Source organism: Nicotiana tomentosiformis, chromosome 12 (genome assembly GCF_000390325.3).
Source record: "Nicotiana tomentosiformis chromosome 12, ASM39032v3, whole genome shotgun sequence".
NCBI classification, from domain to species: domain Eukaryota; kingdom Viridiplantae; phylum Streptophyta; class Magnoliopsida; order Solanales; family Solanaceae; genus Nicotiana; species Nicotiana tomentosiformis.
In genome coordinates, this window is record NC_090823.1 from 41558220 (window position 1) to 41577028 (window position 18809).

The window sequence follows — 18809 nt, forward strand, 5'->3', positions numbered from 1 at the left end:
TTCTTGATATATTTTCTTGATTCTTGCTTAGGGTTTAAGAGAAACACTGAGGTCTAAGAAGCTTATCATAAGATCCTTTTAAAGACGTTACTCCTGATTTGACTGGAAGAGAGAAGGTGACCGAATTTGAGTTCCAACGGGACTTTTATAACGGTTACTTTTAATGTTCGGATTTTAGGAGTAATTGAACTCTAATTGCACTATGATTTCCCCTTACTCTTTGACTAGAATACGACTAGAAGTGATGATAACCGAATTAAAAGTCTGAGAATAGCAATAATTTTAGGATATTAAGTCCTAGTGACCTAAGACAAAATGACACATACCTGAGTCAAAGAACTAACTCATTAGCAACTCCTTATCTGTTTTTGCAATAAAGCTTCAGCACTTCATATTAGTGTCATACAACACAGTTATCAGCCAGATTTTCCAAGCAAGTGTGTGAGCTTAATGCAAGCACGAAGCTGAATCAAACACATTGTACGTAATTATCTACATATAATTATGCCTTTTCAAGCCAATCATTGGGATTCAACTTAGTGGGAAGACTTGATTAGACCTAGTTATAGTCTATAACTTTCAAAGTGATCCCTACTCAGAGCTTTAGTAAAAATATCAGCAATTTGGTCTTCGGTTTTACAAAAGTTAATTGAGATATTCCCCTTTTCAACATGTACTCTGAGAAAGTGATCTCTAATGTCAATGTACTTGGTACTTTTGTGCTGACATGGATTTTTAGCAATGTTTACGGCACTTGTGTTATCACAGAAAATGGGAACGCAATCAACAAATATACCATAGTCCCTTAGTTGTTGTCTTATCCTTAGCAACTGAGCACAGCAGGATGCTGCTGCCACATATTCAGCCTCAGTTGTAGACAAGGCCACTGAGTTTTGCTTCTTGGTTCCCCAAGACACCAGACAAGAACCTAGAAAATGAGCTATTCCTGAAGTGCTTTTCCTCTCAACATGAAAACATGCATAGTTAGCATCAGCATGACCAACTAGATCAAAGCTATACCCTCTGGGATACCATAGACAGAGGTGAGGGGTCCCCTTGAGATATCGTAGTATCCTTTTGATAGCTTTCAGGTGATATTCCACACTAAACGATATATCAGGCCTTCTTGATGTAAGGTACAACAGTGACCCAATCATTCCTCTATATAGTTTCCGTTCCACACTTTTCCCTTCTTCATCAAGATCCAGCTTTGTTACAGTTGCAATAGGAGTGTCAATAGACTTAGAGGAGTCCATATTGAACATCTTTAGTAGTTCTTTGATATATTTTGCTTATGTATCATGGTTCTAGTAGGTGTTTGCTTGATTTGCTGCCCCAGAAAGAAGTTCAATTCACCCATCATGCTCATTTCAATCTCATTTCCCATTATCTCAGCAAATTCTTTGCACATTGCTTCATTGGTAGCCCCAAAGATAATGTCATCCACATACACTAGCACAATTAGAATATTCTTCCCTCTGCTCCTTAGAAATAGAGTGTTGTCTACCTTTCCTCATACAATGTTGTTGGCTAAGAGGAACTTTGAGATTCTTTCATACCAAGCTCTTGGAGCATGTTTTAGTCAATAAAGAGCTTTATCCAGTTTGAACACATAGTCAGGAAATTATTCACTTTCAAATCCAGGATGTTGTTTGACTAGCACTTCCTCCTTCAGATAACCATTCAAAAGGGCACTCTTTACATCCATTTGATATAAGATGAACTCCATGTGAGCAGCAAAGGCTATCAACATTCTTATAGCCTTCATTCTAGCTAAAGGTGCAAACGTCTCATCATAGTTAATGCCCTCCTCTTGATTCTATCCCTGAACCACCAGTCTGGCCTTGTTCCTTGTGATGTTTCCTTGTTCATCTAGCTTGTTTCTGAACACCCATCTGGTATCTATGACAGTTCTGTTCTTGGGTTTCTATACCAATTATCAGACCTTGCTTCTCTCAAACTAGTTTAGCTCCTCTTGAATGGCTATAATCCATTATGGATCCTTTAGAGCTTCTTTGATGGTCTTAGGTTCAACCTGTGAGTGAAATGTTGTGAGTGCATAGAGATTTCTTAGAGATAACCTGGTTTTCACCCTTGCATTTGGATCAGAGATGATATTCTCAAGAGGATGTGAACTTTAATGCTTCCATGGTCTGATCTGTATACCTAGAGAAGATTCGCTCGAGGAGTGACCCAAAGTAATAGGTTCAGTGGGTGTGGCTTCATTAGTCTGGTCAGCAGTTAGAGTAATTCTTTCTTCTTCTTGTTCCTCATTAAGGTCTTCGGATCCATCTTCATACTTATGTTCAGATTCCTTTGTAACTCCATCACCAGTGAGTCCTATATCATAATCTTTATCCGGCAGACCTTTCTTAGCCAAATTGTTAGATTCATCAAAGATAACATGAATATTTGCTTCTACACACAGAGTTCTTTTATTAAAAACTTTATAGGCCTTACTGTGTGGAGAGTAACATAAGAAAATTCCCTCATCACTTCAGTCATCAAACTTACCTAGAGCTACTTTTCCATTGTTATGCCCAAAAAATTTGAACCTAAAGAATCTCAGGTGAGTGATGTTGGGTTTTCTTCATCGAAGTAACTCATAGGGATTTTTCTCAAGAATGGGTCTGACCATGCATCTATTTAGCATGTAACAGAGAAACTCTTAGGTAGTCCACTAGCAATCAACATGGTCATCCCCATGTCTTCTAAGGATATATTTTTTCTTTCTACAACTCTATTTTGTTGTGGAGTTCTAGGTGCAGAGAAGTTATGGTCAATACCATCTGAGCTACAAAACTCAATGAATTTTGAATTTTCAAACTCAGTACCATGGTCAGTTCTTATACTCAATACATTGTACCTCAGTTTTTGTTGAATCATTCTAACAAATACATAGAAAATATCAAAGGTTTCATCTTTAGATCCTAAAAGCAAAGTCTAGGTATACCTGGAGAAGTCATCAACAATCACAAATACATACCTCTTACCTTATCTGCTCCTTATTCTCATTGGTCCACATAGGTCCATGTGAAGGAGTTCCAGAGGTTTAGAAGTACCGATAGCCTTTTTAGATTTAAAGGATGACCTTACATGTTTTCCTCTAACACAAACATGAAACACCTTGTCAGAGGTGAACTCAACATTAGGTAGCCCAAGGACCAAGTCATTTGCTGCCAACTTGTTGAGTTGAGAGAGACTGGCATGTCCTAGTCTTCTATGCCATTACAGTGGATCATATTCCACTACACTCAAGCATGTGTGCTCACTCTAGTGAAGTGATATAATCGATATCCTGTCGACATTGTTATGTCTCTTACCCTTTAGCACAATTTTATCAATATCAAGCATAGTGACTGTCACGCCCTGAACCTGGGGGCAAGACCGGCACCCGGTGCCTCACTTAACATAGCACACCAACTTGCGACTGAGGGACTCTGAACATACAATGTCATACATTGTCCATGGGACCACATTGCAAGATAATTTGCGAAGCAAAATATAAAATAGAACAGAAACTAGCTTTGACTAAAGATCAATATAAAGATGGGCTGACAAGGACGTCATAACTACTACAGCTCACAAACCAACAAAATATACATACAAACCCTACAAGACCAACATGCTGCACTAACTGACAGGATATGTCTACAAGCCTCTACTGATGGATGTACTGTGATGGAACAGGACCCCGACCTACCCATAACATATATATACAATATGTACACAAAACCCTAGACCCAAAATCTCTGAAGGACATAGAGCTTATCGATCAGGCTTAACTCGGGCAACACTTACTGAGGAGGTCTGCCTATCTATCTATCTAAACTTGCACGCATGAAATGCAACGTCCCCAAAAAAGGGACGTCAGTATGAAATAATGTACCGAGTATATAAGGCAATAAAATAACTAAAAGCTAAAACTGAACTGATAATATAATAACTAAAAGTAGCTGGGAGTCAAAGATGATCTAGAGATATACTTACCAGCTAATACTGATACAACTCCTTCAATATAGTAAGTAAAATAAATGTCCGGCCCTATAAGGCTCAGTACGAGTAACTGCTCGGTCGTAGTAGGCTCGCTCATAGGCGCTCGGCCATAGTAGGCTATGTATCTCGGCCATCCCAGGCTCGCTCACAGGCGCTCGGCCACAGTAGGCTTGGTATATAACTTACCATCTGATCTGAGGTTGCCCAATAGGGGCCTGCCCACCGATTATAGCTCGATGGCGGTGAAAATAATTTAATACTGCAAATATACAGACCCTCTGCTCTCTTGAATGGAAGAGGACAATACGAAATTGAATATAAAGTCCCAATAAGGGAGAATACAGTAACTTATGAGACTAGGATAATGTATATAAATTCGGGAGTATGAACTTCTCTTTATGCCTCGTTATCAAACACATGTAGTTACGAGATCATGCCAAAATGAAGGAAGGGCTTAGCCTTAACATACCTTATCATAATCTTTCCAATCACCAAGTTGAACTCGCCTCTTCGTACCTTAATATACAACAGCGATAATAATACTATCATTAAGTTACGAAAGGTACAACTATCGCACAACGAACGACAAGGTTATTTTGTATTAAAACAGGAAGCATCTCCCCTATAATCCTTACTTCCTCCAAATTTAAGATAACACCAACAACACAAGAACACAACGATAACAACATATATACATTATTTTCCAACCGTATATACAACACAAAATACTACAAAATAGCCCAACACACCCCAATCTCTTCATACACAAAACGACCACCGTAGTAGTGTCAAACAGCCTGAAAAGGTTACGACGAACGACCAGCCCACCACCCTGACTTTATGTGGTGTTTCTCCACACCCTTCCTCCTTCAAAACTCCACAAAATAGTAGTAAAACACACAGCCCAACAGCAACACAAAACAATCTACAAAACAGTCTGCTACAAGTGAATAACTCCAACTCACGGCTTCGATCACCGTCCCGTGAGTTCTTACAAATATAGAACGACTTACCATGAATTTATAGCAGACAAAAATGGATGAAAGAGAGCAGTAAACTTACCTTATTTGTTGGATAACGCAGCTCCTATCTTGGTTCTTCAAACTCTAGGTTTTACCTCCAATTAGAACTTGAAAGGGAGAGAAAATCAATTAGGGTTTGTGGGCAATATTTGGGAGAATTTTTGCAGAGATTTTGTCTGGTTATTATGCCCTATTATCAGTCTAATATATGAAGGAAATATACCTTTAAAAGGCCTCTTTGGACGACCCAAACTGGCCCATTTTCGGACTCTCATTTAAGCAAGTAGGTGACACACCTACTTGTCACATAGCAGCTTGCACAGTCTCACAAAAGTTCATATATCTCTCTACTCCGATGTCGTATTGACAAATGGTTCAATGTGTTAGAAACTAGACTCATAGATATTAAATTTTATGGGTAGAACACCCCATAAATCTAAGTATATTTGGAGAAATCGCAGTTACATTTGACCCAAAGTTTCAGTAAAACTTATGAACGTAACTTGTGATGACTTTCATCGACTTTTGTTCCACAACTCGCTTGACTTCAAAATATAACACACGACTATCATACGACTAACATAACTCATAACATAACCTCCTTATCATATTAAGCACCCTAGTCTCACCACAAAAGTATATGTTATAACATTCCCAACTTGTCGACTTTCGACGAAATATTATTTTCTTCAATTCCTTTAGCTTCTGAACCTTCCAACCCTCTTTGTACTTGTTGTTCATAATCTTCAATATTTGTAACCTCCTATGTAACATGATAACTTACTTTATATACTTCCAAAGATGATCTCATTTTTTATCTTACATTAGTTTGCTTACGACGCACTTTTACGTACAAAAATATAGGGTGTAACATCATTCCCCCCTGGAAACATTCGTCCTCGAATGTTTATTCTTAGAGACTTTGGAAAATTGTTTGCAAGAGTCTCCTCCGTACACTCGACTAAAACCAACTTGTACGCAACCAGAAAACATACAATTCATGCCACACATGGCCAATGTCTATAAATAGCAACACATTGCCTCACACAGCCGTAAATCATAAATACTGAAAGTCAAAAAAATAAGAGCTTACCTGATGACCTACTAGCCTAAATAGAGTTGTGCTGTAGCATCCCATCTCGAGCCATATCTTCAGTTTGAAATAGGTGGGGATATTTAGACTTTATTTCTTCCTCCGCTTCCCACGTCATCTCTTCCATGTTCTTGCTTCTCCATAAAACTTTCACGGAGGCTACCTCCTTATTTTGTAGCTTGCGGATTTGTCGGTCTAGGATGGCAACTGGAACTTCCTTGTATGACAAGTCATCCATAATTTATACATCATTAGTGGGTACCACTCGGGTAGGATTGCCAATGCACTTCCTTAGCACAGATACATGAAAAACCAGATGGATAGACTCCAATTCTGAGGGCATTTCTAACTCATAAGCTACTTGGCCCACTCTCCGAATAATCTTATAAGGCCCAATATACCTTGGGCTAAGCTTGCCTTTCTTGCCAAACCTCATCATGCCCTTCATAGGTGATACCTTTAAGAATACCCAGTCATTAACCCCGAACTCTAAGTCTCGTTGCCGCACGTCATAATATGACTTCTGATGACTCTGAGCTGTCAACAGTCAGTCAACAGTCACTCCCGAATAACCTTTACTTTCTCTACAGCCTATCGAACTAGGTCTGGCCCAGGTAACCCAGATTCTCCAGCATCAAACCACCCTATAGGAGATCTGCACTTACACCCATACAAAGCCTTGTACGGAGCCATCTGGATACTGGAGTGGTAACTGTTATTATATGCAAACTTGATAAGAGGTAGATATTCATCCCAACTTCTTTTAAATTCCAACACACATGCTCGTAACTTATCCTCGAGCGTCTGAATTGTGCGCTCGGCTTGTCCATCAGTCTGTGGATAAAAAGTTGTGCTGAGATTCACTTGAGTCCCTACACCTCTCTAAAATGACCTCCAAAAATGTGTTGTAAACTGGGCTCCACGGTCAGATATAATAGATATTGGTACTCTGTGTAGCCGCACTATATCCTTAATATATAACCTTGAATAGTCTTCTGTCGTATATGTAGATCTGACCGGTAGGAAATGAGCTGATTTTGTGAGCCTATCGACTATCACCCATATAAAATCGAACTTATGATGAGAACGAGGCAAAACTATGATGAAGTCCATGTTTATCGCCTCCCATTTCCTCGTCGGGATCTCTATAGTATGTATTATCCCTCCGAGCTTTTGATGTTCTACCTTCACCTGCTTGCAACTAGGACACTGGGCAACAAACTCAGCAATGTTCTTCTTCATATCGTTCCACCAGTACACATCTTTAATGTCATGATACATCTTTCTCGACCCAGGATGAATGGAGTACCACGAATAGTGTCCCTCTGGCATACTCTTGTATCATAGCCCTGCTACATCTGGAACACACAGACGACCCATATATCTGAGAACCCTATCTCCCTTGAGCTCTAACAACGGCTTCTTCTGCTGCGGAACTCGCTCTCTCAACTCGACCAACTCTGGGTCCTCGTACTGCCTTTCCTTGACTTCAGCTATGAGAGATGATTTTGCAGTATTTTGGAGTACAACTCCACCATCGTCACAATCTACCAACCGAACCCCCAAACAAGCCAATTGATGAATCTCTCTAGCTAATTGTCTTTTCTCAGCCTCTACATGTGCTAAGCTACCCATAGTCAGCGACTTAAGGCATTTGCTACAGCATTAGCTTTCCCTGGATGATAGAGAATGTTAACATCATAATCTTTCAATAACTCTAGTCATCGCCTCTGTCGCAAATTCAACTTTTTTCACTTGAAGATATATTGCAGACTTTTATGATTTGTAAATATATCAACATGAACACCATATTAATAATGTCGCCATATCTTAAGTGCATGTACAACCGCAGCTAAATCGAGGTCGTAGGTCAGATAATTCCTCTCATGCTTCCTCAACTGCCTTGAAGCATACGCAATCACCTCCCCATGTTATATCAGGACACATCCTAACCCGATACCTGAGGCATCACAATACACGGCATAACCCTCTGGATCATTTGGAAGTGTTAGAACTGGCGCTGAGGTCAACCTATTCTTAAGCACTTGGAAACTCCGCTGGAAAGCCTCTGTCCACTAAAACTTAGTTGCTTTCTACGTCAACTTCGTCAATGGTGCCGAAAGGGAAGAAAAGCCCTCTACGAACCTCCAGTAGTATCTTGCTAAGCCTAGAAAGCTACAAACCTCTATCGGAGTGGTAGGTCTAGGCCATGATTTCACGGCCTCAATCTTCTGAGTGTCTAGCTTTATACCTTCATCGGATACAATATGCCCCAAGAATGCTACAGACTTCAACAAGAACTCACATTTAGAAAACTTAGCATACAACATACGATCACGGAGGGTTTGGAGTATCGCTCGCAGGTGGTCCTCATGCTCATCCTCTGAATGTGAATAAACCAGAATATCATCAATAAATACTATCCCGAACAGATCTAAAAATGGCCGGAATCGGCTATTCATCAAGTCCATAAATAGTGCATTCGTCAACCCGAAGGACATGACAAGGAACTCGAATTAGCCATATCGGGTCCTGAAGGCTGTCTTCGGAATATCTTTCTCCCGAACTCTGACCTGGTGGTATCCCGACCTCAAATCTATCTTTGAAAAGAATCTAGCCCCTTGCAACTGATCAAACAAGTCATCAATCTTTGGAAGTGGATACTTATTCTTAATAGTTACCTTGTTCAGGTGCCTATAATTGATACACATCCTGAGCGAGCCGTCTTTCTTCCGCACAAACAGTACTGGTGCACCCCAAGGTGAGGTACTGGTTCTGATGAAACCTTTCTCCAGCAAATCTTTTAACTGCTCCTTCAACTCATTAAATTCGGCAGGTTCCATTCTATACGGAGGGATGGATATTGGTTGAGTTCCCAGAAGCAAATCGATGCTAAAATCAATCTCTCGCTTTAGAGGAATACTTGGAAGCTCATCTGGAAACACATTTACGTACTCTTTGACTACTGGAATAGACTAAAGTGTAGGTATCTCAGGATCTGCATCACTAACTCGCACAATATGATAAATGCACCCTTTTGCGATCATTTACCTCGCCTTCAGATAGGAAATAAACCTACCACTTGGTGTCGCTGTATTACCTACCCATTCAAGGACTGGCTCACCTAGAAAATGAAATTTGGCTGCTTTTTCTCGGCAATCAACTGTGGCATAGAAAGCTGCCAACCAGTCCATGCCCATGATAGCATCAAAATCCATCATCTCTAGCTCAACTAGGTCGGTTGAGGTCTAACGACTACAAACTGTCACCATACAACCTTGGTAAACCCGTCTAGCAATAATCAATTCTCCGACTGGTGTAGATACCGCAAAAAGATCACTTAATATTTCAGGAACTATACCAAACTTCCCCGCGACAAATGGGGTAATATACGATAAAGTAGATCCTGGATCTATCAAGGCATAAGCATCATGAGAGAAAATGGTCAATATACCTGTCACAATGTCTGGTGAAGACTCCTAGTACTGTCGACCCGCTAAAGCATAGATACGGTTCTGATTACCACCTGAACTGGAACCTCGACCTCTGCCTCGACCTCTACCAGCCAAAAACTGAGACTCGCGCCCTGAAGGATGCACGGACAAAGATGATCCTGTTGTTGAACTCGCTAGTTGTGCCATACTCCCAGAATCTCTATTTTGGCAATCACGCATCATATGCCCCGGATGTCCACATGTATAACAAGAATCAGAACTTGCTCGATATTGGCCCAAGTATCCTCTACCACATATGTCACACCGCGGCAGAAATGACCATTTCTGCCCTGAACCTCGCTGTCGTTGCAAACCCGACGCACGTGAGCTCTCACCTGGTCTTGACTGAGTATAGCGGTCATACCTGTAACCCTATAACTAAGGTGGCAGAGGCCTAGGTGGTCGTCCGAAGTACTGGGGCCTATAACTACCCTGAGACGGCTCCTGAGTCCTGGGAAATGTCATCCTCTTACGCTGCCCTTGCTCAGTCCTCTCTATACCCTACTGCCGATGCCTACCCCTTTCCATATTCTAGGCGAATGCCTGAATCCGGGAGATATCCATACTATCCTGCAATGCAGCGGTGGCACATGCCTCGGTCAACTCTGGGGCCAACCCTGCTATAAACCTGTGAAACTTTTCTCGCATAGTAGCAACTATGGATGGTGCATATCTGGCCAATGTGTCAAAACGGAGACTATTCTCTCGAACACTCATATTTCCCTGCTTGAGGGATAGAAACTGATCGACTCGAATCTGTCGGATCTCCCGCGGTAAGTACTGGTCAAGGAAGACATCCGAAAATTTCTCCCAAATAGCTGGAGGTGCATCATGTCCCCTGGACCTTGCCCATCCCTCGTACCAAAGGATGGCTATATCTCGTAGTCGAAAAGCTGCTAGCTCAACTACCTCTTTCTCCGTGGCATGCATAACCCAAAAGATCATGTGAAGCTGGCCTATGAAATCCTGCGGGTCCTCCCTCTGATCTGTCCCTATGAACTCTGGGGACTCAAAGCAATAAACTCTCAGACCCTTGAACTCCCAAAGTCCTCAGAAGATCTTGCACTAGCGGATGCCCGAGCCTGTTGCTGGGTAGCTACCAACTGTGTCAACAAATGCACCGCACTCCTCAAGTCTTGATCGGATGGAAGCGGAGGGGGAACTGAATGTGCGGTCTCCTTAGGTATCTCCTCAGGTAGTGTAGGAGCCGGTAATGGCTGAGTAGGGGTCTCTCCCTAGGCCTCCGATTGGGCCCCATCTACTTAGGGTACCCTGCTAGTCCCCTCGCCTACTATTGTATCTCTTCTCTGGCTAGCCGCAGTCTTCCTAGTCACCATCATCTGTGTATACAAACACCAATGCATAAGTTTAACTCAAATTTCCAATAACTCTGTTCTACAGCACGATTTAGATTTGGAAGAAGGGTAACCAACTCCTAAATTCCCTGTAGTTCCCTGCTTATATAATGTGGTGTACAACACATCTATAAACAAGACCCTACTAGACACGACTTGTAGACTCCCTAGGATAGAACTGCTCTGATACCAAGTTTGTCACTCCCCGAACCTGGAGGAGAGACCGGCACCCGGTGCCTCACTTAACATAGCATACCAACTTGCGACTGAGGGACTCTGAACATACAATATCAAACTTTGGCCTTGGGCCACATTGTAAGACAATTTGCCAAGCAAAATATAAAATAGAACGGAAACTAGCTTTGACTAAACATCAATATAAAGATGGGCCGACAAGGACGTCATAACTACTACAGCTGACAAATCAACAAAATATACATACAAAGCCTACAAGCCCAACATGCTGAACTAACTGACAGGATATGTCTACAAGCCTCTACTAATGGACATACTGTGATAGGAACAGGGCCCCGACATACCCATAACATATATACACAATATGTACACAAAACCCTAGACCCGACAACTCTGAAGGACGTGGAGCTTATCGATCAGGCTGAACTCGGGCAACACCTACTGAGGAGGTCTACCCGTCTGTCTATCTAAACCTGCATGCATGAAATGCAGTGTCCCCAGAAAAGGAACGTCTGTACGAAATAATATACCGAGTATGTAAGGCAATAAAATAACTGAAAGCTGAAACTGAACTGATAATATAATAACTGAAAGTAACTGGAGTCCAAGATGATCTTGAGATATACTTACCTGCTGATACTGACTCAACTCCTTCAATATAGTAAGTAAAATAAATGCCCGACCCTATAAGGCTCGGTACGTGTAACTGCCCGGCCGTAGTAGGCTCACTCATAGGCGCTTGGCCATACTAGGCTCTGTATCTCGGCCTTCCCGGGCTCTCTCATAGGCGCTCGGCCACAGTAGGCTCGGTATATAACATACCATCTGATCAGAGGTTGCCCAATAGGGGCCTACCCACCGATTATAGCTCGATGGTGGTGAAAATAATATAATACTGTATATATACAGACCCTCTGCTCTCTTAACTGAAAGATGACAATACTCAATTGAATATAAAGTCCTGATAAGGGAGAATACTATAACTTATGAGACTAGGATAATGTATATAAATTCGGGAGTATGAACTTCTCTTAATGCCTCGTTATCAAACACGTGTAGTTACGAGATCATGCCAAAATGAAGGAAGGGCTTAGCCTTAACATACCTTATCACAATCTTTCCAATAACCAAGTTGAACTTGCCTCTTCGCACCTTAATCTACAACAACAATAATAATACAATCATAAAGTTATGAAAGGTACAACTATCGCACAACGGACGACAAGCTTATTTTATATTAAAACGGGCAGCATCTCCCCTATAATCCTTACTTCCTCCAAATTCAAGATAACACCAATAACACAAGAACACAATGATAAAAACATATATACATTACTTTCTAACCTTATATACACCACAAAATACTATAAAACAGACAAACACACCCCAATCTCTTCATACATAAAACGACCACCGTAGTAGTGTCAAACAGCCCGAAACTATTAAGACAAACGACCAGACCACCACCCTGCATTTATGTGGTGTTTATCCACACCCTTCCTCATCCAAAACTCCACAAAATAGTAGTAAAACACGCAGCCCAACAGCAACACAAAACAGTCTACAAAACAGTCTGCTACAAGTGAATAACTCGAACTCACGACTTCCGATCACCATCCTGTGAGTTGTTACAAATATAGAACGACTTACCATGCATTTACAGCAGACAAAAATGGATGAAATAGAGAAGTAAACTTACTTTATTTTTTGGATAACTCAGCTCCTATCTTGGTTCTTCAAACTCTAGGTTTTACCTCCAATTAGAACTTCACAGGGAAAAAAAGTCAATTAGGGTTTGTGGAAAATATTTGGGAGGATTTTTGCAGAGATTATGTCTGATTATTATGCCCTATTATTAGTCTAATATATGAAAGAAATAGGCCTTTAAAAGGCCTCTTTGGACGACCTGAACTGGCCCATTTTCGGACTCTCATTTAAGCAAGTAGGTGACACACCTACTTGTCACCTAGCAGCTTGCATAGTCTCACAAAAATGCATATATCTCTCTACTCCGATTTTGTATTCAAAAAACACGGTTCAATGAGTTAGAAACTAGACTCATAGATCTTCAATATGATGGGTGGAACACCCCATAACTCTAAGTATATTGGGAGAAAATCGCAGTTACATTTGACCCAAAGTTTAAGTAAAACTTCTGAACGTAACTTGTGATGACTTTCATCGACTTTTGTTCCACAACTCGCTTGACTACAAAACATAACACATGACTATAATACCACTAACATAACTCAACCTCCTTATCATGTTATAACATTCCCAACTTGTCGACTATCGACGAAACATTATTTTTTTCAATTCCTTTAGCTTCTGAACCTTCCAACCCTCTTTGTACTTGTTGTTCATGATCTTCAACATTTGTAACCTCCGAGGTAACATGATAACTTACTTTATATACTTCCTAACATGATCTCATTTTTTGTCATACATTAGTTTGCTTATGACACACTTTTACGTACGAAAATATAGGGTATAACATCATTCTCCCCTTGGGAACATTCGTCCTCGAATGTTTATTCTTAGAGACTTTGGAAAATGTTTTGCCAGAGTCTCCTCCGTACACTAGACTAAAACGAACCTGCACGCAGCCAGAAAACATATTATGCATGCCACACATGGCCAATATCTATAAATAGCAACACATTGCCTCACACAGCCGTAAATCATAAATGAGATCATCTTTGGTCTTACATTAGTTTGCTTATGATGCACTTTTACGTACGAAAATATAGGGTGTAACAGTGATAGTGCAAATTTTGGAATTGAATTTTACCTCATTTACTTTGTCGCACATTTGAGAGATGCTAAGAATATTGTGTTTAAGACCTACCACATAATAAACATCTTATATAGCATGAGAGAGTGACTTACCAACCTTGACGATACCTGCTATCTGGCCCTTTTTCCCATTTCCAGATGACACACTCCCTCCTTGGAAGGCTTTTAGTGAGAGGAAGTTTTTCTTTCCTCCATTCATATTTCTTGAGCATCCACTGTCTAGATATCAGTCTTGATTGTTCCCTCTCACTTTAGCCTGCACCAGAGTTCACAAGTTACTTTTGGGAACCCAGACAAGCTTGGGTCCCTTTTTTATGAAAAAAGGATGAATCAGATCCCTTCTTGCCCAGAAAGGGAGAGGATTAGAAGATATTTTCTTATTAACCTTAATCCATTTAGTATGTACAAGAGAATTGACCTTTGGCTCCTCTTACTTCTTCACATTTTTAGCAATACCAAAGGTGCTTCTACACTGAGCATGAATTAAGGCAGGACAAGTGTCTCTGAAGTGTCTTACCTTTCCATAGTGAGTGCACATGGTATTGTCAGAGATTCCTACATATTTTGGGTCAAACTTAGGAACAGATTTTATGTAGCCAATTTTGGATTTGTTAGAGCCACGGTTTTCATACAGCCAATTCAAGGCATCAGAAGATCTATGCCATTTACTTAATCTAGTGAGATCATAATTAGCCTTTTCTAGATTTTCCTGCAGGATTTTATTTATACATTCAACATCACAAAGATTATCTTTAGCACTTTTCAAGCTTATCCTGCAGATCTCTCATTTTTCGTTTACCATGTATATCAGGAGACTTCTCATTCTTAGAAGTAAACTCAAGAACCTGGTTCTTGAGGTCTTTGACTTGTTTCTCTAAATTAGATTTGTCAGATTCAAGCTCTTTGATATCAAGTTTGACACATGAAAGATTTCTTATTAACTGATCATTTCCAGAACTCATTTTATCCATTTCATTCATCAAGGTCACAATTATGGCAATCAGTTGTTTTTTAGACATAGCATGAATGTTTTCTTTCAATTTAGATATACTTACCTGGTTTGTTTCATCTTCAGTTTCTGAATCACTCATGGCCATCATTCCTATTACTTCTTCCTCTGTTTTGGATTCTTTAATCGCCGCCAATGCTACTTCGATGTCTTCATCTCCAAAGTCAGCTCCCAAGGTCCTCCATATATCATGAGCACAGATGCAAGAGGACACTCTAAAGAGAGTATTTCTGGACAGGCTTCTATAGAGCAGGTCCTTTGCTTTAGCATTTCTCTAAACTAGTTGAATGATCTTCCTCATTGTATACCTCTTCTTTTTCTTTGCACTTGTTACCTTCACTATCCATTTTGGTTGGGAGAATTGGTCCACGACTGACAATTACCCATAGGTCAAAGTCAGTGGCCTGAAGAAATGTTTCCATACGAAGCTTCTATATATCATAGTTGTTTTCATCAAGCAAAAGAGGTCTTCCAATGTACATTCCAAGCTGTAGTGGGGGATCTGTCTCCATAGCCTGGTGTTCATAAATTACAGGATAGAGACTTATAGCTTTATGCTTCTTTTCTTCCTCTTTATCACTTCCACTATGCTCATATGCTGCCAAGAAAGCCTGCTTCATTGCTTCAATGAATCCTTTGCCTAGGATTTTTCCTTTGTTTGAACCCTTTTCTCTCATCTTCTCCCGTTTCTCTTTTTCAGCTCGTTCTTTCCTCCACTCAATTTCCCACATTGGGCAGTCCTTGACCATGTGATCTAGCTTTCCACACTTGTAGCACCCATCATTGTTAGCTTCGTCGATCTGCTTAGGCTTACTACTGATCTCCCTCTTGGATGCGTTTTTGGAGTTCTTCATGAACCTCTTGAACTCGACGAACATTGCTAGATTAGGATCATCATTTTCAGATTCATCATCCTCAGACGCCTTAAGAACCAAGGAATTATCCCTCTTTGGTTATTCCTTGCCCAGTTTTATCTTTCTCATTTCATGAGTTTTTATGTTTCCAACCAGCTCATCAACTGAGATTTTGTCCAGCTCCGTGGCTTCCTGGATTGCAGTGACTTTTGATTCCCATGAAGCTGGAAGTATTCTTAGAACTTTGCTAACCAACTCTTCTGAGGTAAACACCTTTCTAAGTGATTTCAGTTCATTGGTTATTATAATAAACCTAGTCATCATATCCTAGTTGGGCTCAAAATCCTTCATGGAGAAGAGCTCATAGTTTCTCATAAGTAGTTCTATCCTTGATCTTTTCACTTGGTTTGTTCTTTCATGAGCAGTTTGGATTGCATCCCATATCTTCTTTGCATTAGAGAACGCAAAAATTCTATTATAATCATCAGGACCAAGTCCACAGATAAGGAGTTTCTTAGCCTTTGCATTCTTCTCCATCATTCTGAAATTTGTTGCCACAAATTCAGAGAGGTCCTTAGGAACTGTTTTATTTTGTGCATTTTGTTTCGTAGGAGTCAATGAACCTTTGTTCACTATGGTCCATAGTTCATAGTCTTCAGCTGCTAGGAAGTCTTCCATTCATGCTTTCCACCAACTGTAATATTTTCCATTAAATAGGGATGGCTTGGTAGTTGATTGTCCTTCATTAATTCTGTGTGGGGCACTTATCTTACTTCCAAGATCTCTCTAGGTGTTAGTCGTGTGTGAATGAGAGAACCTTCTCTAATACCAATTGTTAATTTGAGTACCCGTATGAATTACTAAAGAACTTGGTTCTTTGATGCGTTCCTTAAACGTGAAGTAAATAACCAGTAAAGTAAACACGGAGATTTTTACCTGGAAAATCACCCGACTCAAAAGGTGCAAAAACCTCGACCTACTACGTAGGATTTTCAACTTCAACTCCACTAAAACAATAAGCCAAAAATAAATCAATTACAAGACTGTAATTCAATACTCTCTAGTGCTCCTACTACGACTATTTGATTTATAAGTTACTCTAACTTGTATAGCAAAAGACTCCCTCCAACTCACTAATTTTTATGACACTTGATTACAACTCAATTTCCTAAAACACATTCACTAGACTGACTCAGGAAGAATACAATGCAAGTACTCGACTGGAGTAAATGACTTATGACTCTTCAGTTGATGTGTAAAAGGATAGTTTCAGAAGTCCAAAGTAGATCATATTTAAACACTTCAACTTGAGATCTTCTAGGAGTCATATTCATAGTTAGCTTCATCTTTGATAGGACTCTTATTGTTCCAAGGATTCCACAAGCATTGGAACTTTTGTCTTTGACTGAATTATCTGTATCTTCTTGAGCAACAACCATTATCACCTATAGCAGCCTCCTTCTACCAAACATGGACCTGAGTAACTTTGAGATAAAGTTATTGTCTTGTACAGACGTACAAGTATCAACATGAGGAGCTAGTCATTTATCCTGAGGAGCTAGTTCTTCAGAACAATTAAACAGCTACGTTGAGGACCTGGTTCTTTGTTAATCATCAAAACTTCAATACTCAACACTCTGTTTTGATGTTAGTTGTGGTGTTTTGAGCATTTGGACAAGTTTGGATAAGGTATTTAGACTTGTTAACATGATTGGATGGGGTTGAAAGGGTTCGGATGTGTTGTGGGGTGGTTTCAGACAATTTTCCTTTGGTTTGAAATTGCTTGTTTCTGGTGTTGAACAGTGTTTCGCGATCGCGTAGGAGGGGAGCTGGCAAGCAATATTTTCCTTTTAGCATTTGCGTGCGTGAAGTTGTGTTTGCAAGCAAGGGGTCGTGTTCGCAATTGAGTGGTACTAGGCGGAAGGATTTCCTTCGCATTCGCGGAGTAGGGCTCACGTTCGTATAGGATTAGTAGGTTACGCATTGCGTTCGTAAGAGGGGACTTCGCTTTCGTGAAGTGGAGCAGCAGTTTGACGGATTTTTGGACTTCACGATCGCGGAGAGTGTGTCGCGATCATGATGCATTTAAGTGATATATTTCGGAATTTTACCTATTCTCTCATATTTTTAACCTTAGACTTTGAGAGGCAAAATTTTGGAGAGCAAATTCACTACTACATTGGAGTTATACAATTTTTACTTGGATTTGGTTTTATATCTTAATTCCCCATAGATTTCTACACTTAGAACATGAAATTTTAAATGAAAATTTGGGATTTTTGTGTACAACATATGTGGGTGTATTTTGGTGATTTGAAGGTCAATTTGGACTCGGTCTTTTAATCTAATCACATATTTAGACTCATGGGGTTATGGATAGTCGGGATCTACCCCTTGACTCAAGTTTGACCGTGTATGTCGCGCCCTGTTTTCTCACAAAAGTGGGTTTTGACATGTGACAACTTTTAAATGGGTATTAAAAGTGAAGAGTCGTCACCTAGTGATTTTAAGGTGCGTTCGGACACCTATTTATAAATAACTATGTTTAACTAGTTTGTGTTACCAAAGATCGGGTAAGGATTCAAATTACCTTGAAAAGAAGGTGTTAAGCACTCTTCGAGGTCTATAACTGTAGTTCCTGGTAGAATTCTAAACTATGTGGTATTTATTGAATTATAATTTATTATCCTAAGTGAGCATGCAAGTTAATACATTAATAAACTAAAAGGAATATGCAGCCAATGTAAGTAATTAATTATTCTAGGTGGATCTGGATGATCATATATTGCCCAACTGTTAGCAATCAACTAATTTGAAGAAGCATCACATAAATAATGTAAAGGGAATAGTTTGAAAGAAAATACTTCGTTTCGTTAATAACATTAATTGGTACATCCCCTTTGGCTACAAGATGTTCAACTTACATAAATCTAAATCTCTCAATAATACTAAACACTAAATGTACAAAGAACAATTAGACACAGCTGGGAGGTCT

The 18809-nt window shown here is 40.0% G+C and overlaps 2 protein-coding genes across 2 annotated transcripts; both read right to left on the bottom strand.

The window, feature by feature from the left end:
- Positions 1-1267: 1267 nt before the first annotated feature.
- Positions 1268-1768, bottom strand: LOC138902532 (uncharacterized). Its single transcript, XM_070190411.1, has 2 exons — positions 1633-1768; positions 1268-1452 (listed from the first exon to the last, which is right to left on the bottom strand). The coding sequence occupies exons 1-2, from the start codon at positions 1766-1768 to the stop codon at positions 1268-1270; spliced, it is 321 nt and encodes a 106-aa protein (XP_070046512.1).
- A 14373-nt stretch (positions 1769-16141) lies between these two features.
- On the bottom strand, positions 16142-16492 carry LOC138902533 (uncharacterized). The gene has a single exon (XM_070190412.1). It carries the CDS (start codon positions 16490-16492, stop codon positions 16142-16144), a length of 351 nt encoding a protein of 116 aa, XP_070046513.1.
- Positions 16493-18809: the final 2317 nt, after the last annotated feature.